Source organism: Sturnus vulgaris, chromosome Z, assembly GCF_052056855.1.
Source record: "Sturnus vulgaris isolate bStuVul1 chromosome Z, bStuVul1.hap1, whole genome shotgun sequence".
In the NCBI taxonomy this organism is placed as follows: Eukaryota; Metazoa; Chordata; class Aves; order Passeriformes; family Sturnidae; genus Sturnus; species Sturnus vulgaris.
In genome coordinates, this window is record NC_142283.1 from 7,437,918 (window position 1) to 7,461,735 (window position 23,818).

General features: G+C 41.4%; 1 protein-coding gene across 5 annotated transcripts in view; it reads right to left on the minus strand.

The window, feature by feature from the left end:
• Positions 1-23,818, minus strand: part of CAST (calpastatin) — a 50,059-nt gene that overhangs the window by 21,327 nt on the left and 4,914 nt on the right. For 3 of the 5 annotated variants that reach the window (XM_088156240.1, XM_088156239.1, XM_088156241.1), the window contains exons 3-4: positions 17,529-17,600; positions 2,314-2,370 (exon numbers count right to left, since the gene is read on the minus strand). In XM_088156240.1, the coding sequence (XP_088012366.1) occupies positions 2,314-2,370; positions 17,529-17,600 (129 nt within the window). Of the gene's footprint in view, positions 1-2,313; positions 2,371-9,490; positions 9,630-17,528; positions 17,601-23,818 lie in introns of those variants that run through there. The other 2 variants (XM_088156242.1, XM_014883854.2) reach the window with 1 other exon arrangement.

Below are 23,818 nucleotides of genomic sequence, written 5' to 3' on the forward strand. Positions count from 1 at the left end.
AAAATCAAACAAAAAAAAAGCCAGGTAACCAAACCAACAATTTTAGTATGAGACTATCCATTCAGAGGAATTGTTCAGCCATCCTTTGAACAGAGTCAGGTGTGAGCAGCCACAGACTGAAGCCATGGCATCAGCTGACAGTGTGCACTGAATTCCTAGGGAGAAAAAAGATGTTCCACTTCCCTTTCAACTGCACTGTGCCAGGATCTGAGGGGACATATTTCAAATGACTGAAAAACGGTCTGGAAATGGAAAATAACATTTTTTCACTGGTTCCCTGGTTCACAGTGCAGCTGCACAAACGAGTGCAAAAGGAAGGCAGCTGAAGGGGATGTGTTTGTGACCGTGGTGGAGGCAGAACCCTGGTTCCTCCAAACCTGCAAAAAAAACCCCACAGGGCGCTGGCTCTACACCCTGGTCCTCCAAATTGTCCACCTACCCCAGGCTTTGCCCACAGAACAAGAAATTCCACATTCCTCCTTCTGCCACAGTGAACTCAGGGCTTTCTCAGAGAGGCACAACGCTGAGGGTTCACTAGAGGCAAAGGACTCACTCAGAGCACTGAAGGTTAAGGAGGGGAGCAGTGGCACACCAGAGAGACTTCAGAAAGGACAAATGAGATGTGGTTATAGCAGACAATTGGGAAAGACTTGTTAATCTGCAAGAAATTTAGGACTAGAAATTAAAGTGACTCAGCAACCTTGCTTCTTTTCAAAGAAGTCTACTGTCAAAAACGCAAATGAGTTGTTTAATCCAGCAGGAGAAAGATATTAATAATGCAACAGACATTAAAAGAAAACATTAATTATGTTACACATGCAAATGCAGGCCACTGTCTCAAAGGGATTCATATTTACCAGTCTTACAGTGCTGAAGCATGCCTCTGCTACTCTATTTTCGGTTCATTTACTACATTCTTCTGAGAGTTGTTTTAAATTTCAAGTAGGGAAAGACCATAGCTGTCTGGATTAGACCATATGGAGAACCACACATTTTAATGAACATGACACAAATGAGTTTGCCCACAAACACAACAGGCAGGAGAAACCAGAGGCTGGCAGATGCCTTCATTTGTGAGTAATGATGATGGTGCACAAATGGAAAATTTGTTTAATTGCCATTCAGCTCTTAAGATGCACGTGTGCATGGAGGAAAAGGGTTTCAAAAGGCTGAAGGGGACGTAATGGCCAAGCTCAAATGCAGAGGTGGGGATCCAGGCAGAATGACCAGAGACAAGATGAAAAAGGTCACAAAGAAACTTCCCATTTGATAAAGGGAAAACAAAAAATATTTAAATATTTATATGATATACATAAATATAAATTTATAGTATATATTATACATTACAGTATATTCCATTATATTTTAATGAATATAAATATATAAAATACACATTATATAAAAAAATAAATACATATATGATATTATATTTAAATAAATGTATAATATATAAAAAATATATACATTTATAAATATATGTAACAAAATATATATAAAATACTGTGAAGGCAACCAAACCTCAGCTCTGACTGTGCCAACAGGCTGTAGGTGCTCAAAAGCTTCCTGGCAGGGCCTCCAGCAGTGCCATTTACCTGCACCAGAGCACCTGCAGGGACCTCTCCCACCCTCACCCCTTTACTGCCATCTACACAAGATGCAGGCAGCCCAAACCTTCACCAACACACAAGCCCCATCTGGCCTGCTCTGGCATCCAGCTTTTGTTGGTTTTGCTGTTGTGGTGGTGGAAAATGGAAGAGCTGGGGGGGGAGAACCATAAATCATTTGTTTGAACAGCACACGTAGCTCCTGTTCGGCAAGGTGAGGATGATGATTCTCTCTCAACAAGCAAAGGACAGGAGCGATGACACAGCCCCGATGCTGAGGAAGCCCCAGCCATAAAACAAGACAGAACAAGCGTGAAGGGGAAAGGCAGAGGAGCTGCCAGACATAGAAACACAAGAAATTAACAAGAAGATGCAACCGTACACACACAGAAAGCTGAAAGCTCATCCTGAATTTGTTGAGGATGAGAAAAATCATCACCAGGTAAAACAACCCTGCAGCTACACCGGGGGGAGCTATACACATGTCACAAAACGTGAGCTAAAATTAAACACTGCAATTAATGTTCTTTTTATTGCTGTTGTTAAAACCTCTCGTTGCTTCGAATAGCACTTTTTTAGATTTTTTTTTTTTTTGCAGAGGAAACTAAGCTACAGATAAGAAATAAAGTTACTCAGTATCAACATGTAAAAAAGGAAACTCCAAGGCTTCATACATGTGCAAGCATGATTTTTCTCCTGAAATTCTTACCCTAGTTTCAGATGGCTTCATGACTTGTGGTTTTGATGCATCCACAGGAGACTGCTTCTAAAAAAACAAAACCAAAAAACAAAAAACTTTACTTTTGTAATAAATACTTGTATTAAGCATAAAGAATCTGAATTCACTCGTTATCCAGATGAAAATTAAGAATAAATTATTTCTGAAAATTAGAGTTACTACTTCAGATCTTTTACCTGGCTTGTGTTTCTACCATACATACATGTAAAATTTTGACAGTTTGAGGATGCCTCATGACCTTCTTTAAACATTATTTTTTCTCCTCTGACATGCACTGACCGTAAATTTTCCATCAAGTACCAAGACAAACTCAAATCCTGCTCTCACACTGAAGCACATATACTTACTTTGCAGGATTCATCCACACTTCTTTTTAAATTTTTTAAACAAAAACTGTGCCTTTGTATTTACTGGTTTGTTACAGAAAATACTTAATACTAAAGTATCAACCTCAAATATGTCGAGATAAAAAGGAGTAGTTATTATGTAAGCAACACAAGTCCCTCCACAGTATTCTTATATATCATCCAACTCCACAAAGGACATGGTCTGTTCTCCTGGCTTCAGGAATGTCAATCCAAAAACACCGTGGTGTGTTTCTGTTGTGGCTGTATCAAACTTCAAAGCCCAGAACATCCCAGCTGTCTCATCAATAGTTCATAAAGAAGTAATACTATTCCTCTATTCCTGCTTCACACTCTTCTGCTTAAAGGTATATTTTGTATTTTTGCATATGCTTAAAGCTGTATTCTGTGATAGTGTGATTTGTTATCTCTATCATAGTAATCCATTCATAGGTCATATTTAAATTTACACCAGAGTTTATCAAGTATTTTACTTTTTCTGTTCTCCTCCATTTTTTTACACTGTTTACATTTTTACATCTCTGTTTACCATGCTACTGGAAGTATGAAATCACACACACAGAGTTTGAATGAACAGAAGCCATATTACTACTCTACACCCCAGGGTGGCTTCTTACTTACAAAAATATTTAATTTCCCTAACTTTTTGCAGCACAAGCATTTCTAATCAGTAAAAGAAAAGCTGTACAGAATTTAAAATGCACACCATGACAACAACAGCGTGGTCTCCCCACCTTAGTTGGTGTCTCACACACCTCAGGGAGAGGTTTGACTAAATATGTATTGTAAATACATAAATACTAAATATGTATATGTAAATATGTATTATAGAGAATTTGCAGTTGTCACACTGCAGGAAAGTAAACAAGTAATACATGCTTCCATATACCTACAGATTGACTACTTAATAGATGGGAGATTTTGCATGGGTGGAGACACACATGGAAATGCACAGAGCCTCCTACATCAGGGCAGAGAACTAAAGATTTTAATAAGCTTTTAACCTGTTTCCATTACCACCATCAGGTAACCTGCTGGCAACATGGTATTTTTCTTAATTTGCTCTTTAACTATTTTTCCTCTCCTTTTCTTTCTTCTGCAAGAACTTAACCTGAATTCCTTCTGCATGACTAACAAGCAGGTATCTATTCTACACCTTCGCATTAGTCACCATAGTCCCTGTGTGTTTAATAATAAAAACATTTATCTGAGCCCTTCTCCCTTCCAGCCCTCAGAAAACTCTTACCAAGCCACTGTCTTAAAATGAATCGAAAAGTTATTTTTTCCCACGTCCCAGCACAGCAGCACCACCACAACCTGCAGGGATGAATGAAAACCTCCCAGAACCCCAGCTGCTTCTTCCTGCCCTGTCCAGCTGGAGGGCAGTGACCAGCAGAAGCAAAAAGATGAAGAATGGAGGAAGAGGAGCAGTTTGGAAACAGAAAACAGCTCAATGTATGGCTGCTGACCAGTGGCTGTGGAGGACACCAAGCCATCCTCCCTGGGGACACTCAGGGGAACAAAGCCCTGAGGAGAAAAGCAGGACAGATGGGAAGAGCACAGGGATCACCAGGGAGTGCCTTGCTCCGCTTCCACCCAAGTTCCACAACAGTCCACAACTTCCCACTCTTTCCCCAAAAAGACTCACTCCAGGGAAGAAGCAGGCTCCTTGTTCTCCCTGCCCTTCAGCCAGCAGGCTGACAACACCAAGAGCCTGCTGAGCTCCAACCCCTCTGGCTGGTGTGGTCACACTGTCACCACCTTGTCCCTTCCAGCCTGGCTCCTGGATCAGCCTCTTACCGCACGATGCTCTGGTGCTCCCGTCCCCTGGACCCTGCTCTGCTGTGCCCAGCTGTGCCCAGATGTTCCTGCCACAGCTCCACGGAGGGACTGCAGAAGGCGTGAAGCAACACAGGGACGTGTGTCAGGCGTGGAGGTAAATACTGAAGTGCTGCCTGGCAACTTGGCAACAAAATCCTCCTGACGCAAAGCTGCCGTGAGGCTGTGGCACACCCTGCCTGCACCCCGGCGTGGTCAGCCCCAACAGAATGCACAGAATCACAGAATTGCAGAATCACTGGCTTGGAAGAGACCTTCAAGATCATCGAGTCCAACCCATGCCCTAACACCTCAACTAAACCATGGCACCAAGTGCCATATTCAGTCTTTTTTTAAACACATCCAGGGATGGTGACTCCACCACCTCCCTGGGCAGACCATTCCAGTACTTTATCACCTTTTCCTTAATAACTTTTTCCTAATATCCAACCTGTATTTCCCTTGGTGCAGCTTGAGACTGTCCTCTGGTTCAGTCAGTTGCTGCTTGGAGAAAGAGACCAACCCCACCTGACTGCAGCCACCTTTCAGGGAGCTGTAGACAGTGATGAGGTCACCCCTGAGTCTCCTTTTCTCCAGGCTGAACAACCCCAGCTCCCTCAGCCGTTCCTCACAGGGTTTGTGTTCCAAGCCCCTCCCCAGCCTCGTTGCCTCCTCTGGATGTGCTCAAGAGAACAGCCCCTCTCTGCAAGGCTGGGGTGTCAAACAAAGAGAGCTGAACCAGCCTAGGAGACAGGGGCAGAGGGATCCCTGGAGGGCAGAGCCAGATGGGAGACCCAGCAGCATCAGTGCTGGTTCCTCTTTTCGTGCAGCTACATCCCTGTGGCTCCTGCCTGAAACCAGGCATGGGTTCTGGAGGGTGCTGTGCCAGCCATGGTGCCCTGTGAGGGAGGTGCAAGAGGAATCCCAGCCTGGGAGTTGATGAACACACAGCTCTTGTGTGAGCAGAGAGGCAAATCCACAGCATGGCATCCAGGACCACTGATAGCCCACCAGGAGCTGCTCCCTGCCTAAGACTCCTGAGACCACCACAGCAGAGACTAGACACACAGGAAAGAGGTTACAGCACAGCATTGGTTAAGCAAAGACTGATCCCTGTTAATTATAGCAGAGCTGCTGGGTGACCTGCAGTGTGGGGTAACAAACAGGGATCAGTCTTTGCACAGGAGCTGACCACAGGGCCTCAGTGCTCTGGAGTTAGAGGGTGGCTTTCCACCCATCCTCTTCCAGGAAGAGCTGATGAAGAGATCTGGGATCTAATTTGATAGAATTAAGAGAAGAAATACCCTTGGAAATTCATTTGTCAAGTTATAAGGGTGGCATTCACGCTATGCTGGAAAGAGAACTGTCACAGATGCCAAACAAAGCAAAACAATCAAAAATTGGTTATCTCGTCTCACTATGAGTATTACAGAAATCTGCATGAAAAATGGGAAGTGTAACAGGAGAAGAAGAAAATAATGGTGAAAACATGAAGATAAAAAAATTGAACAGCTCAGAGAACTGGATGCAGATGCCTTCTGGAAAAATAAAACAGGCAAAGAAATCAGTGAGTGCTCTTGGTTTCACAGAACTAAAATTCATTGAAACTACCCCAAGTGTAGCAAGAGCTAGCATCAACTAAAATGATAAACCCTGGAAATTCATGTGGAAGATGCATCAGGCTGAGGAAGGTCATTGCCCAACCTCAGAAAGCGGCACAGTGCACCAGGTGGAGACCTTCAAAACCAGAAGAGATGCTGCAAATATTTATCAAGCAACCCATACAGAAATGCTGAGATGACCACAAGTGCAAAAGTAAGAATCAACAAGAATAAAGCAACAAACCTCCAGAGAAGGACGCACTTTCACTGCAACTTTTCACTTTATTTGAGGTGACATTTTCTCGAATAAAATGGGGAAATTGGTCTGTGATACTGGATTACAATCTTGCTTTCAGACAGCTGAATAAAAAAGACCCCCTGATCTCTGACACTGGTGGTAGGTTGAAGGCAACAACACAAAAACCCAAAACAACACCAAACCCTTCTAGGCAGGCAGCAATACTGACAAAAACATGCAAAGGCCATAATGTCAGAGATTGAGATTCTCCTAGAAAAAACAAACAAAGGAAGAGGAATCTGGGGAAAAGTAATCTGTTGCTGTGACAACGTAAACACAAATGCAAAATATAACTTCCAACATCTTTGGCTTGAGCTTCTCTACATCAAGTGCTAGCACAATTTTTGCCATCACACTGCAGCAGAGATGAATATCGAGATATGAAGACAGGTTTAGGGGGGAAAAGTTAAGAAAAAGTATGTATGAGGGACTCAGTGGCAGCAAAAGGCGAGTCAGAACCTGATGCTTTGTACTCGGGTCAAGGCCCCAAGGAAATGGGAACCAAAGAAGGAAGTGACTTAGCCTTTGATAATGAATCTCTCAGGTCTGTGCTCAAACATCTTCCTCCTGGAGAGAAGAGTCACTCTGAGGCAAAGGCTAACTGGAAAAATCGGGCACCTGCAGCTCTAGCAGCCTTTTGGGGGAGCTTGTATAAACATTTTCAGAGTGACCTAGCTGAACTCAGTCTAGAACCGAGGACTGAAGAGCTACGGACCAACACCCCTTGGGTATGACTGAACTGGGACTGCTTCTCAGGCTGAGAGCTCACAACACCTATGATTTCACAATTACTAACTCACAGGGTGTGTAATGCAAAGGAAAAACTAATCTACCTGACCAGGAGTGGCTGCTCCTTCCCATGAATGGCCCTGATACTGAGCTTTAATTAATGTAAGAAGTGGGCAGCAAAAGCTCTTCAGAGAACCATCGTGAAAAATAATGGGTTGTTTCACTCCAATGTGAAATACCACTCGAGCTGATAAGAGGTTAAACCTCCCACTTGCTTTGATGGTGTGTGGCAAGGGCTGTGCAGCCCTCCCATCCTTGGACACACACAGGAGACAGAAAGTGGGACAGGGACAGCACCAAGGAGGTGTGTGTGCATATTTACAAATAAATACATGCATCTCTAAACATGTACATTTAAAGCTACACAGCATCTCAGACATGCAGTGACTGAAAGTGGAAAAACATTACCAAGAATTAACTGTTTATATATCTTTTATGGCTACAGTATCTATAATAGCTGAATTAAAAAATTACAACTTTTGAGTGCCCCTGTATCATTTTCCATCCCAAGCGATTTTGGAAATATCCTATTTTGCAACTGCTGCTCTTATATGCAGTTCTGCTATTATATTTCTAAGAAAAACAACAGCTTTTTAAGAGAAAGATAAAAATACTCACAACAACCACAAAAACATTATTCTTCTCAAGATTTCAAGCTGTATGTTAATTTTGTGGAGACTTAATATTAAGAACCCAATGAAATGGAAGAGCAGGATGTAGGTTTCTAGTTAGTACCTGTGTATTACTCAGACACTGGTTTACTTGTGCTGTCCTGTCATGAAGGATTTCTTTGCAGAAGTGATGAGAACCATTTCCAAATGATTTATGCTGGAATTTCTGACGGCAGACTTTGCCCACCTCTAAGTCTCCTTTCATTTCTAAAGCCCACTCTCATCCCTGAAACTCACCAACACTGCATGTTACAAACAAAACCTCCTGCCCCTGCCAGCCACTGAGGGCAGGTGGGGGAAAAAAAATCGTTGGAGGGCAGCTCTAGTTACTTTATGTAGTTCTAGTCTCACTCAATCTAAAACTCTTTGCCAAAGTTGTTATTTTGGCTGGTTTTTAAATTCATGCTACTGTAGTTCAATTCATCAATATACCTGGTTTTAAGTACCTGTCTTTGGGAAAAAAAACAAAACAACCCAACTAGAAGAAACCCTGTCTCCAGAGATGCTTCCTTGTGCTTTCAGCATTCATAAACTCAGCTGGCGTGAATACAACCGAAAAATATGTACAATCTATTACTATCATTATAGTTCAGATTTCTGCAACTACTATTGTGGAAAAGAATAACCCTAAAATTTCATTATTCTGCCATTTTCTCACCACGCAGAACGAGTATTTGCAGCAATTATTAATCTATACCCAGAAGCAAGATCAACCACCATTTAGAGATGGTAAAAGACAGAGGAAATACAGCCACTTCCTCATGAAACAAAAACATGACAATTTTTTAAAGAAACAGGCTTGAACCAGGAGATTGAGATCCTGATTATCTTGTAAAGACTTTTACAGCCTCAGGTGCTGCTAAATTTATTGATGATCATGGAACATTGAGCCAGACAACTTCCATTACACACTCACTGCTTTCTTCTATTGGAATACTAGGATAAAAATTCTGTCATTCTGCCACAGAGATGAAACTCTTCCAAACTTCACTACTGCATTTTATGCATCAGCTAAAGCTGGTTGACCATACTACTCAAATTCAATGCAACAGGTTTTTAAGCAGTGTTTTTAGAGGCAACCTACTTGCATTCGAATTTGGTCACACTAAATGAAATGTTATCAGGCAAATCAGTGGGTAAAATCAGTATTATATTTACCACAGTTTAGAACAAGGCTTCACACCTCCTAGAAACTGCCAAACCATCTTCAGGTGAGATGTCTGTTTTAAGATTCCTGGATTGTAGCAATCTAATTCAGGCTTAAGGCTTTACAGGCAAGGCTTAATACTGGCATGTTTGTTTTTCTATATTTTAGCAACAGTTAATGCTCTGAAACAGCTTTATGCTGGAACAAAACACAACTGAGGCCAGTGAATGACAGTTCACTTTAAGTAATTTTTGTACTATTAAGTACTATTTGAGTCTTTCTTTAACTTCCAACACCTCAGTTTATATGCAGGAAGTTAGGACTGTCAAAAAACTGTAAGTATCTCATAGCTGATGGCAAGAAGCATTGTGCCTGTTTGCTTCTTTTTGAAGCAGAGGGAAAGAGTTTGATCACAGGTCATGCACAGTATCTATACAGCAAGAACTTTACATACTCACAGTTCAATTTGTGGCCATGAGGAATTACTTAGATTCCAGTATTCAGCTTGGCTTACTGCTTTAAAGGCTTTACTAGATGCAAAAGCAATTTCTATTTAATGTCCTTCCATGATATTGGATGTAATCTGGAAACAAAGTCAGTACATTCCAGGAAGGATAACAGACTTCATCTGCTGCCTTCACACACTGTGTGCCTGCAAAGAGATCACTCCAGTACCTTAGGCTGCACAATCCTTGTTTCTTTTAAATTAATCAGCTTTAGATCCCCCATTCTTATTTCTCCTTAGAGTGTGCTCTTCAATTACCTCCTCCTGGAAACTTCCTGTTTCTGTGACAGTAAATTCTACAAGCTGGCACACGCTGAAATTTCACTTTCATTCAGTCATAATCAGATATTAGAAGCTCTGCCCCAGTCCTGCCAAGCCTCTTCTCAGGTTCCCACTCTGCACAAGAGAGGATTACAGTAATATGTGAGCCGGTCAGTGCAGATGAGCTCTCCTGTTTTCATGAGCAGCTCAAAAATCCTCTTTTCACTTTTTCCTCACGTGAGTGTTTGGCTGCAGCTTCTCCAGCCAACTGTCCCCATTCTCAGCACGCTGTTTCAAACAGCAGAACGTTCCACAGCTGCAAACTGCAGGCTGACAAATAAACACCAGGAAAACAGGAGATTAGGTGCCAGCCACGTGCCACATGGTGCTGCTGAGCTCAGCTATAGGATTTGTGTCACTTGGTCTGCAGTGTCACTCTGCTCTGCAGAGCTGGGATGCAAAAGGGAATTACAAACAGAACCAGCGAGTCACAAGCAGAACTAGTGCTCTCTAAAGTGGGGGGTTGAAAAAAGACACTGAAGTTACATAAAAGACGATTTCATCTTGAGGCTAAAGGTCTCTGAGGTTATGAACTCAATTATTTCTACTGCAACAATCAAGCCAGGCAACACCCAATGTGAGAGTAGGACTCAGAACAGGAAATTTTTTTTTTACTCCCAGAATGCAGAGAAAATGGAAAGAAAAAATGATTCATGAATAGCTGTATGGACTGACACACACATGGCTACGAACATGAATGGAGAACACAGGAGAATAAATAAAAAAACCACCAAGTCAAGGAATCTTAATACAACTTGGCTGTTAAAGTATCATCTAAAGAGCAATGCTGCATAACCGAAGTGGTGGTGGTGTGTAGCTGGGGTTTGTTCTTCAACCATTTTAGAAAATTTCAACATTGTTTTATTATTCCCATATAGAAGGGGCAGATTGAGGAACTTTTTGCTTCAGCATTGGCTTCAACTCAAAATCACTTCAGAAGGGCCTTCAGCATGCTCTGGAGGAATAACTGCATTATGGTTCAGTTAAAAAATATGAAATCTCCACCTTGGTGAGGTTTTATCCTGCCTCACAGCACTCTTCCCTCCTGGGGAACAAAAATGTTCATTTTCAAGTTGGTTCCAGCACTTTGCACTGAGCATGGCATAAAGGCAGGCACAGACCTGACCTCTTCCATAAATCCAGCAGGGTTTCTGAGCCTTAAGGAGCTCCCAAAGAGTGCTGAAAGCCACCATCCCCCCTGCAGGTTCTCCCTTTGGCAGAAAAGACTCTGGACAAAGCCCCAAAGTGTTAATGAGCACAAGCATCCTCCTCTCAGGGAAACAAATGGCAGAAATGGTGACAGTGGAGAGGCTGGAGACCAACTCAGTGAAAAAACAGTTCCTTTGCTTTCTGGAGATAGAGGTTCCTCCTCTACTCCCATTCCCAGTCCTCCAAGAGCCACCAGGGCAGCACAGCCTGGCCCAAAATTCAAACTGAGAGCATCTCCCTCATGTGTCAAGCTCTATAACCAGAGCCAGTGAGGAAAAACTGGTCATGGAGCTCATTTCTGCAACTCCAAGGTCAGAAACAGAATCTTCTGCAAGATCTATATACCATGTATCTAACCACTGAAAGGAAACAAAAAATCCCCAAAACCCCAAAAAACCCCAAACCAAAAAAGCACTGTGTTATATAAGAGACTTAGTATGACAAATGTTAGTCTAGAAAAGATAATGTCTAATGCAGAAGAAGCTATTATAAATTGTTTTATATAAATCTAAAAAAATACAACGTCGAGGAAACTAGTTACAAATTTAAAAAAAAAATTTAAAAAGGAGATGAAGAACTCAGTAGGGGTGTCTGCAATGTTTAAAAAATTCTGGGCTATTTCATGCACTATTTAAACTTTTTCCTAAGGAGAGACAATATTGCCAACAATAATCAAACAGTGGCATAACTTAGGCATTGCCTTCCTACCTAATTTTCACTACTGCAGAAACAATACAATTTATCGAGAATATTATTTTTTCCCAGATGTTTTAGCATCTTTTAGATCATATATTTTTAAAGTGCAATAAACTACTGACAGCTCAGCACAGTTCAAACATGAAGCTGCTCTTGCAGATCACCACACCCTGACTATGCAATACCCTGTCCAGGCATACAGGCTCTGCATTAGCATGCCAGAAAAAAAAAACAACAAAAACACACAGATCTTGGGAGCCAGAACAGCATGGGCCGTGAGCAAGGAAAAAAATACCAACCCCACCCCAAAACAAAAATATAAAAACAGAACAACTTAGACACTGCTTTTAAGGCTTGCTCTTCCTTGTCCCTCCCTTCTCTGAACTGCCATGTCACGTGGTGTCTGAAAAGGCTGTTTCCAGTATACTACAATAAATTAAAAAGCTTATTAAGTGCACACTGCTCTGGAATGCCTCGAGCCTGCTGACAGGGGAGGCACGCCAGAAAACCCCAGAGCTGGCAGCTCGTGTTATCACAGCCCACAGAATTCCCAGAAGAGGGGGAGAAAGGGGAGAAAACAAACAAACAAACAAAAAAAACCTATCAAAAGATAAAGAAAAGGACCTACAGCACGAACACAGCCACAGAGGAAAGCAAAGCAGCACTCACTTGGTGGACGTGTGGCTCCTGTTTCCTGCAGGGACGCGGCTGCTCCTGGCTCCGGGGCTGTGGCTGTGGCTTCCGGGAGCTGCTGGCCAAGCCAAGCCCTTGGCAAGCCCGAGCGCTGAGTCCCCACCCAGCACAGCATGGGGAGGGCACCCAGAGCAGCAGGTTGGGGCTCCCACACCGAGCAAACCTTTCCTGCTCCTCCTGGGGTGGAATCTGCAGCTGGCCAGGCCAGCGTGCCCCAACAGGGACAGCTGTCACTGAGCTGTCACTGAGAGACACACAGCAAAGCCAAGCAGTGAAGCAAAATCCACCATCCAAAATGCAGTGTTGGCCTCCCACCTTTTGATTTCTCAGCCCCAGTGCCAAGGGAAGGAACCTGCTCGTTTCCCCTCAGCAGAGTAATAGCCCTATTACAAGTTTACAGTCTCTAAATTTGGACTGATCACCCAGACTCTCTGAGCACAAGGACGTCACTAATTGAAAGTGACTGAGATGGTTTAAGCCACTTAAGGCCTAAACTTGACCGACTAGGGCTGTTTTTAAGCATAAATCCAAATAATCTCTATTAGCTCAGCAATTAACAGGTGCTTCTTGAAATACCAATAGTGATCTCCTCTCGAATTTCTTCTTGCCATTTAATCACATTTCCAATACCTGTAGTAGTATGGGAGAGTTGGTTTTTTTTAAAGAAAAAGCCCCTGTGCCACTAACAAAACCTTCAGCCACTTTTTCATACAGCTCTGAATTGCCCTTTATCTTGAGCAAATAATAAGAAATAAATCAGCCCTGGAAGGGAATTAAAAAGGGATAAACATCTGCAGACTGATGAAGAAAATAACCCATTTCTGAGTGAAGTATAGATTTTTTTTTTTGTGAAAGGATTGTGCTATTTTGACCACTGCACAGCTCTACAAATTGCAAATCCTGTATCTTTACACAAAGCCAGCTCTTCCAGGCAGGAGGCACCTTCTGTACCCCAGCAGCTTCCAATTTTTAATGTTTAGGTCTATTTTTAGCATGCCTCTGTCACCAAGAAAGCCAGCACTGTTCTCCACACAGGCACAGCCCTCCTGATTTTCACGTGCTGCCAAGAGCTCTGAGGGCAACTTCCAGAAAGAGCCCCATGATTTGCTACAGTCCTGCTGCAGAACACCTAAAAATTCTTAATCTGTGTCATAGCACACACCTACCCTGGATAGAACATGGAAAGGAAGTCCTCAAATTACCAGAATTGTTATTTTTCTGAATAATCTTGAATTTTAGAGATAGCCTTTCCAACCTTAACAACATGACTGGGAATGTAAGAATAAATTTATGCATTTCTGTGGACATTCCCAAGCAATCCTGTGACTTCAGATACCCTCTACTTCAAAATTTCCTTCCTTCACAATAAGGTGCCTCTGCAAACCTCACAAAATAAAAAAATAGTGAAGTTAGCAAGTTGTGTAGCAACTTACTAAAAGCAAAGAAGTTAATTTAAGCAAAGTTAATAAGGTGTGTAGCAGAAAAAAAACACTGACCATAGATGTTTATCATCACTTTTGATAATCAAGTAGATAAACTTGTCTGCTGCAAAAATAGTAGGGATTTCACTCAAAGATACTTAAAAACTGCTCTTCTTTTTTCTTGTTTGTTGCATGAGAAAGCAGAGAGAATTCCCCTTTAAAACAGTGTCAATTTGTGTGCCAGGTAAAAGTAATTAACCTTAAATTTCTTAAATCATTAAGGCCAAGAAGCTTCCTCTGAAAATCGGGAATAAAAGTAATTCTTACTGCATTTCCACAACTGTTGTTCAGCTCTCTGAGCACTGCTTCTATAGTCCATGAAAGTAATACAAAGATTCTCACTTCTCTAAGCTACAGCAGCCAGCCAGAAAAAGAAGATAATTACTTATTACGAGCAATGCAAAAAATCTGCTACATAAAAAGCAGCAAAACTTCATCTGTTACCAACAGAAATACCATATAAGAACACAAAGATCCAGGAAGAGTGGCTGGATCCAGCTGTGTTCAAGCATTGGTGCCTTCTATTAATAGATATGATTGAACACTGAGGTGGAAATTGGCTTTCCTGATAGCTGTGGAACTGGCAAAATCTTCATTAAAGGCTGTAAAAGGAAACACAGCAGCACTGGCAGGAGACCTTTTGCAGAGGAAAGAGGTTAGTTCAGTTTTTCCTCCCTGCTAATCCTGGCAGCCACCTGGTTTGTGCACCTTGGCAGACAGTGTGTACATGGAAGAGGCTGCTCTTAGGGTTTACTCAACCCAGTAAACATCCCTCATGATTCCAGCCTTACCTGAACCTCCCTTTTCACTCCATTCACCCGGCAAAACCCCTCTGGTACAAACCAACAGCCGAACAGCACTCCCCCATCACAGAGGAAATAAAGGCACGGAAAAACAAAGGAGTCAGAACACCTGCTTCAGTGAAGCCTCTCCAAATTACTCATTTAGATTTGAGTCACACAAAAACTGGGCACATCCAGGCTGCTGACTGAGCCTCCTGAGTGCAGAGGAGGAGGCAGGAGAGGCAGCACTTCTTGCACCACAGGGACACTCAGGCAGCAAATTAACACCCCTGTAAGAGCACACAGGCAGTGAGTAAATAGTGGCTGCAATTCCAGGAACTGAGGAGTGACACAACGGAGAGCACAGGGGTGAAATGAAGGCACAGAGAGCTGCATTTCTGAGGGACAGTGCAAGGACAACAAAGCCAGGCAGCTGAGTGCTCATCCCCTTCACCTTTCCTGCATCTGAAAGCCAGAAACCCCAGAAGAAACTAGCCATCAGCTATTACTGCTTACTAGCTGAAGGAAAAATTACCCAGGGCTGATCTGGACGCAGCAAACCCCCTCCTGGCTCTTCAGTTTAATTAATTTCACCATAAGGTAGGAACAGGTTAAAAAAACCAAAAAGTGTGAGCTGGAGCAACTCAACTATCCCACCTCCCTTGCCTCGGGTAAGGATTTAGAAATTTATCTAGGATAAGTAATGACAAGTAAGTACTACTGACCAACAGAATTATTAAAGCTACTTCAGGGGGAAATAAGTAATAGAAGAAACAGAAGTCCCAAAATTGGCTGAGTATTTCTGATTGCACTAAAAGATTTGATCTGGTTTTGCAGGAAAACAGAAAGGGCTGCCTTGCCTTTTCAAGAAATACTTCCCCTCCTGTAAAATTATCATTAAAAAAAACCTAAAACACGGCAAAATTTTAATTTTCAGTAGATATTTTCAGAAACACAAATAAAGGCAGAAAAGAAAACCAGCCAGAAAAATGGCTTGAAGAAATGTTTGAGTGGCACAATATACAGTAAATATCTGAGTTTCCTTCTATTTTAAATAACATTAGAGAATCACATGAGATTGTTGAGAGTAAAGGTTAAAATTAACATAAGATTTAGCCTAAGTGAGAAAAGGTGGAAATGGCCGAGTGGGAACCTAAAAGGATGAACTTAAATTAGCTATTAATTAAAAGTCGATATTAGATAGTATGAGATATTTTCTTAGTACATAATCTTTACCAGTAAGTATGCAGGAATGTCACAGAAACTGAAGAAACACCAATTTAGGTTGCTAAAATATGCAACCTAAGCTGCCATAACCTAATACACAGCAATTCCTGGCAATTCCATTGCATTATTTTCATGACACTACCTTCCAGTTCTTAGGCTTAACAGCATGTATGAATTGTGCCTTCCACACTTAAAAGTTCTTTCTACTCACCGTAGAAAGAACATATACTGAAAAAAAATACTCAGAGATGTGTTAGTCAGCAAATTAGATGCAAGCATCTCTGGGATTATGCAGCTGGTGACGTCCAGGTTGACTGGGAGGAGAAAACCTTGGCAAAGGGCAAGGAATGGAAAGAAAAAAAAATTAAAAATGCTGGGCTGTCTGTAGTAATGGACAGAAACACTGAAAGAAAGGGACAACAGGATTTATATCTTTCTCTCTTCCCTCATTAGGTAAAAAGGAAAAATTAATTACTTAGGAAGTATGCAGCTATCTTTAGGTATATTATTTTACAAAAGCACTGATTAAGAAAATAAAAAAATGCATTCAAAAGCAGAAACACTTCCTGCTGTTAGGATTCTTCAGACAATAGGCTCTCCCCAGACATGGAACAGTGCTGTGGATCTGTGGACTCCTCTCAGCTTGACTTAGGAGCAGCCAGCCTCACATCCTGAGGGTGAACTGAGGAGCTGGAAAGCCCCTGGCTCACACACAGGAGTGAAGGTGGTTTGAGAAATGTCAAAAGCTGCTGCTGAAACCCAGAATTTCAAGGTAACTAAAGTACAGAGCATGGTCTCAGAACTAAACAAAGACACTCCACTGCTGACTAGCTCCCAGCTGCCTCACTCTTGAATAGTGCCATCCAAATGGGCTCAAGCTGAGCTCTCCCTGAACTCTAGCTGGAGCTAAACTTTACTGTCAAACCTCACTGAATTCCATCAAAAATATTTATTTACCTCCATAAAACATGCTTCTCTTTTAGGTGATCTGACTTTTACTCACCTGTGACAATTATGCACCTAACAATGGCTGCCAGGTGCACCATCAGTAAATGTATTTTCAACACCCTCTTTCAATACCCTGCAAGTCCTGAGCACCCTGTTTCCCCTCAGAGTATGTCACCTGCAGTCCTTTGCTGCTCAGCTTTAAAATGCTTCTTGAATGATCAGATTTAACTGCTCTGGGGGGCAATGAAAGCCAAGACAAGCTGCCAGTTCTTCAACTCACCAAGTTCCACCAAGTAAACAGAACCCAAGAAATACAAACACCTCCAGGTAAAAAAGGAAACACAAAAGTCAAATGAAGGTGCCCACTGACATCAACAGGGCCAGGATTCTTGAAAATAATTGGGAGACTAAAAAAGAACGTGTGAAAAGGGAGAATGTTACCATTTATTTCCTTACTATGTAAACACTGGCATACTGCTGACTTGTGCTCCCCTTTCATTTCCTACAAAGTCATGAAGAGCATCCTTGTGGTGTTGAATACTGGCAAACAAATAGCTTTTTTATCCCACGGCAGGAGTCACACCACATCCTCTTCACTAGTAAATAAAGATAAATTTCCTTAAGTACACATTACCTCAGCAGAAGCAGCTGCTCCACTTGCCTCTGTTTTGGGCGGCTGGCTGACATTAGCACTTATTTGTTTCTTCTAGGAAAAAAAAGATAAATAAAGGTCAGAAATGCCAATGAAGGAAAAGGCAAGTAAAACTATAAAACAAACAAAATCAACAACAAAAAAACCAAACAACTGAACCCAAAGCGTTAAAAAAAAGAAAAAGCACATTTCAGAATGTCTATTAGAACATTTTCGTAAGGCGAGTCACCAAGAAATGAATTCTCCTATGTAGCTTTAATTCACACAGGCACATTTCAGAACCCAGAAATGTGCACACCCAGAACAGCCCGAGTTCTCTTGCAGTGTTTCATGGACGACATATAAATCCGTGCTATTTCCTGTGGCACAGCAATTTTAAGCTGACATTTTAAGTTATCAGTCAAAGCAACACTATCTACATATAAAAAGTATCACAAAAACAAGAGAGGCAAGCTATTGCTTTTCAGACAGAATGTGAATGACTACCCCGAAGGCAATACCCTCAGGCAGGGAAGTGAAGATATAAAGTTAAGGGCAAAATTATGTTTTTTCCAAGAAGCACAGGATTCACAATGCAATTAGAGATTTCACATTTCAACAGCTCTCCTCAACCAGGGCAGGCTGCAGAAGCACAAGAGATTCAACCAGCAAACTCAGAAGCACCAATTTCCAATGGATGGGACACCAGGTTTGTAAAAATCTGGGGGATCCAGAGACCTCTGCCTTTCAGGTAATTAATTCCACCTCCTCTTTCTGATTTAGTTCGAAAACCTGGAGATCAGCTAGAGCAAAGATTCAGCAGTCTCCTCCAGAGCTGGGGCAGTAGGCCATGTACACAAGATTAACACGACCAAAACATGTCCCAAATCTGATACCAAGTGAAACTAAGAGGGATCTTACATCAAGGAAAAAATGACATCTCAGTAAGGCTCCACAGGATGCTGCAAAACACTGATTTTTGCCTGTTAAAGAATGTTGGGAGTGTTCCAGCTCAGGACCTCTCTGTAATAAGCATTACTCACAAATCCTTCAACTTTTAATTAAGTTGTCCAAGTAGCTCAAAATCTGAAGTGCTAGCCTCACCTTTCAAAGAGAAAAGTAAAAAAAACCAAAAAAAGTCACCATGAAAAATAACAACAAAAAAAACAAAACAAAACAAAACAAAAAAAAAAAAAACAAAAAAAAACCAAAAAAAAAACAAAAAAAAAAAACCAAAAAAAAAAAAACAGAGCAAAACTCTGAAGTGCAATCAGAGTTGTGGGCACACCTTCAGCACCACAGATCTTGACTGCCACCTCATGCTCAGGGTTTATAGTGTTCAAGATTTCCCTTTGGTACCAAAAACTATGTCTAACAGAAACGTGACGCCCTGAAAATATCACAGAATTCCGCAAATCCATAAAGTACTTTTAGAGAAGGGAGTTTTATGACACCAACATATCAAAAAATTTTAGGCACAAAGAGAGCTTCTCCCACCCCCTAACAAGTCTGAGCTACAAAAAAAACCCCAAAAAACCAACAAAAACCAAAAACCAAAAAAACAAACAAAAATAAGAATTAAAAACAATCAAACAAGATCCGTCAAAAAAACCCCCAAATATACATCAAAAAGAAACCTCAAAACCAAAAAAACTCAACCAAAAATAAAAAAGACCAAAAACCAGAAACAAAAAATCCCACCTCTCAAACTAATCAAAAAGAAAAAAAAGGAATAAAACCAATGTGCCCCCCCAAAACAACCAAACAAAGAGAAAAGCCCCCCTCCAAAAACCAGAACCAGCTAACAGAGTGAAATAAATTCTTGTTCACAGTATGAACTTATGTTAATCAACTAAACAGAATACAGAAAAAAATGTTAATGACAATATTTGTTTGGTGGTAAACTAAACAGCAATAAAAGGTAGAGAGAGAAGAAAAATTAACAACTAAATTCTTCTCTGGAACAGAGAAAGACTACCTGGAGATAAGCCATGTGGAAATTTAAGCCACCATATCAAATGAATATCACTTAGTGAGTACTGATCACAGCACATGGAGTAATATGTATTTTAGCTCTCAGGGCCATCTTTCAACAGCATTGTCTTTGGTATCCAGGTATTCCTTAATATATTTGTAAAAGTAGAAGGACTGGCCACATCATTCAATTAGGTTTATCCTTCTTTCATCCTTATTAAAATAAGGATGTTAGGGTGTTTCCCAAGATATTCCCTCCATGCAAACCAGCTCAGATACCCTTTACTGACAAATATGTCAGAGCTGTTCTCATCTTCTCCCTGTCCAAGAACCAGAAGAGTATTTTTCTTCTGTGACAATCTCGGACACAAACAACTGAAGAATGACCTTGCAGCTGCACTCACACCTGGCTTCCCAACCTGATATTAACAGAAACAATGAATTATCAAAGCACAGCTTCTTTATGAAAGGAATTAAATGAATTATGAGCCTGTAAAGAATTGTGTGTGAAGGAACAAAAGCTGTGGCACACAGGTACTTATAATCAACTCGTCATTATTAGTAGGCTTCAAAAAGACAGGACTCTGTTTCTGAGTGGAATATTAATTCTGTAGGCTTAATAAAGGGGAGATGAAATACACATTCTTCAGATAAATGGATTTTGCAAAGAAAGATATGGGATAAGACTGGTGTCCAGAAATGTGGACTTAATGTTCATTTTGGACTAGAACATTCAAGTGTTCATTGTAAGACTGCAGTAAGAATCTTACGGTACACTTGTCTTAAGGAAAAAAAAAACCACAAGAGGGAAGGATGTGCAGTCTCGGTTCTGCAAATGCTTTTGACAACCATCAGCAGCATTTCAGCCTCCCCCTATCAATCTTTCATTCAAGAACAACTCAAGCAGCAATCACCCTACATTCCTTCTGAAGGCAGAGACTTACATTGCAACAGCTCTCAGCAAGTACCAGAATTTAATGAAATAATGTTATTTTTCAACTACCTTTGGCATTTTAGCCAAAAGAAGAACCAAAAACAGAAAAGGGAGACAGATAAAGAAGCTGCTGCTGTGCTTCTCAGAACCCTCTCACTCCTCTACTGAAGATGGATTAAGGCCACAATCCCCTCTGCCAGGGCCAAGGTGCTGTGAGGCACAAGGGGGAAAGAAAACAAACAGTGCAGATATAAATTCATAATTTGGTACCAAAGTAAAAAGAAACCTCACAAACACTGCAGGTAAAAACTACCCATGCACTTCCACCACTCAAACCAGCAGTGGGCACCCCAACAAGACTGTCACCAGTCATAATGCCTTTACTCACCATTAATGCTTTTCCTGGACAAGGAATCCTAAGTGGCAAGCCTCGGGATTAAAAAGTATCACAGACACACTGATTTCAGAGCAAAGAATCAATTTTAAAGGGATAGAGATGCTTTAGCACCAATCATCACTGTCATCCTTTCCAAGTAAAGAATATATTTCCTGATAAGTAAAGTGCAATGAGCTGAGCAAGCAGCACAGGTTCTGGCTGCCCACAGTCCTGTAAAGAACAACTCAAAATTCCAGGACACGTTAGAGAGGGTCCTGTTTCACACCATACCTGGTGAAATATGGCCTCACTCCTAGCTGGGGCTTCCAATTCCTAGAATATATGACTCTGTCTTCCTTTTTAATATCACATTTTCACATCCAGACAGCAGCCATGCACAGGCTGGGCTTATACACAGATACAGAATCTCTCTTTGCTATTTCCCTCAGCCACAGTAAAAACAGAACGGGTCTTTTTCCATATTATTAACATGGGTAGACCCAGAGCAGAAGGATTTCAGGGTACAGCCACACACAATACGAGCACTTGTTCTGCATTATTCTTACAAATTTCATGTGGTTGTGTAGCAGAACGTACTGAGCCCCAAGGGCAGCCCTCTGAGAGGCAGCACTGACTGGATGTGCAAGATTAGGACAGCAGGACCATGCACCTCATCACAGTGCCAGACTTGCCTCCCTCAGTTTGGATAAGCCTCACTTTTATCATTCCCCAGTCTCCAGCAGTGGTCAGCAGCGGATAGGAAAGAAAACAAAACCAGTGACGTAAAAACAGTTCAGGTCCATGTTGATGTTTCTTCTAAATACTCTTCCAGACTCACTTTGTGGGCCAGGGATTTCTTAAGTTCAGTGCATTTTATAAACCACCCTGGGTTTTTCTTCAGTGATTTTGTGCCATCTGCCCTTGAAAGCATTTATATTTTAGCATCCATAGAGCACTAGTGCCCCAATGGCCTCAAAAGTGGAAGTGATCTGAAATTGGTAGAAAGGCACACACACAAGCTGAAGACAAGGTCCAGGTGGGGGATAAAATAAAACCACACGAGCTGTCCATCACATGCTGACAAATTGCTAAAAGCCTGGGAACACCAGGAAGCAAGGGGAAGAAAGGAAATTTATTATTTCATACATTTTGCAGTGGCACACTTCAAACACGTTGGCTGAGGTCCACCATGCCACATCACAGTGAGAGAACAGAGGGACAGATATGGGAAACCTGTGGCACATCACTCACTTTTACTGGGTGGCATCCCAGCTGCAACAATATGCTGCAGCTTCATGTGCAGGAGCAACCAGCAATTCCAACAACCACTATTTCTTTTCTGTTAACACCCCTCCATACACACACACCCACAAGGAATGGAAACATTTTATTAGACCTGATTGAGATTTTCAACCAAGACACAAAGATTTTAAGACAGATACTTGTGACTTGAGCCTTTGCCCTGGAGCAATGCCTAATACAACATAGCACACACACCTTTATTGACATTGACACTGATGAAGAACTGCCTTTATTTTTTATTTTTTTTAATTACATATTCTAACACATCTGGAACTTCCAGCACATCTTTTGCCTGTTTCTACAAGGCTCCATGCACAGATGCACACTCAGCTGCTCATCAATGGACTGACAGATTGTGTCAAACTCAAGATTAAGTTTAAGATGCCTGTTCTACACCCTAACAGTATTCATGGGGAATTCCTCTTGATGCTGTGGCTGATTGGCATCTCCCACTCAAACCAGTGTCAGGCCCTTCCTAAGTTTGCTTCTCAAAGCTGTACCCTCCTCCTCTCACTCCTTCAGGACAATATACCTAAAGAATCTGAGAGACAAGAGTTGTTTGTTGTTATTTTTGGTTAAACAACAACCATACTGATTTTGCTATTTTCCTTTCAGCATGGATATAAAGTCTTCAAAGACCTTCATATTTTCTTGTAATCTTTCTAACGCCAAACCTTTTCTAGTAGGCAGGTAAACAAATTCAGTATTATAGACAACGTTGCCCAAAGCTCCCTATAGATATATTATAAATTCCTGCTTCAAAAATTGAAGACTCTAGGAATTATCTCTGACTGTTAAACAAAAATGTAACATTGCAGACTCTCACAAAAGTTGTTGAAAGACTTTGAGTTGCTTCCTCAACTGCTAAACAAATCAGAGTGTTTTGGAGGTAGGTATAAGTCACAGTGGAGTTACTGCCCCTCAGTGGGTCTGTGGAAGAGGTTTTTGATTTATTTCCACTTTTAAGCACTGCAGAGTGGATGGAACAAATAAAACAAACGAAGAAATTCACAAAAGGAAACATACACGCAGAAGTATTCAGACAATAAATTTTAGTAAGTCTTGTGCTGGAAACAGATCTTCTCAATAAGAGGTCAAAAACATTAGCCCTAGAACCTGACCTACAGGCCTCAACTTCCACCCTTCCCACAAAAAAATGCCAGCACTTCTCAACTAAGAAGAAAAATGTGCAGTCAAATAATATGGCATTAAACCAAGAATGCATAAATGCACAAAAGTATTTATGGAAAAAAAAAATATCTGAAGAGGAAAGGAGGAACATATTCTCAAGCTAGAGAAGCCTTCCTTGCTTTCTGGACAGGAAAGAAATACAATTGCTTGAATCATCTACTTCAGAGGGCTGTAACAAAAGCATTCACTGACCCTGATTTGCAGTGCAGTCAAACAGGCTTAGGCAAGGTTATTTTCCACACAGCTTCTGCTGTGGATGGAGCATCAGGTGGAAAGCATCACAGTGCACTCCCTTCACCTCTCCTTCAGGGCAGCTGAAAAACCAGGGCCATCAGATGTGTCCCACACTGCACCAGCACTGCACAGCAGATGCTCCACTGAGGTAACTTCCACAGATACCAATGTGAAATATCAGGGAAAATACGAACAGAGATTAAAAAATAATTTCCAGTAGGCTGCTCAGCAGCACAAGACAAAACTAAACGCTCCTGGGATGAATAATGACTGTCTGGAGTC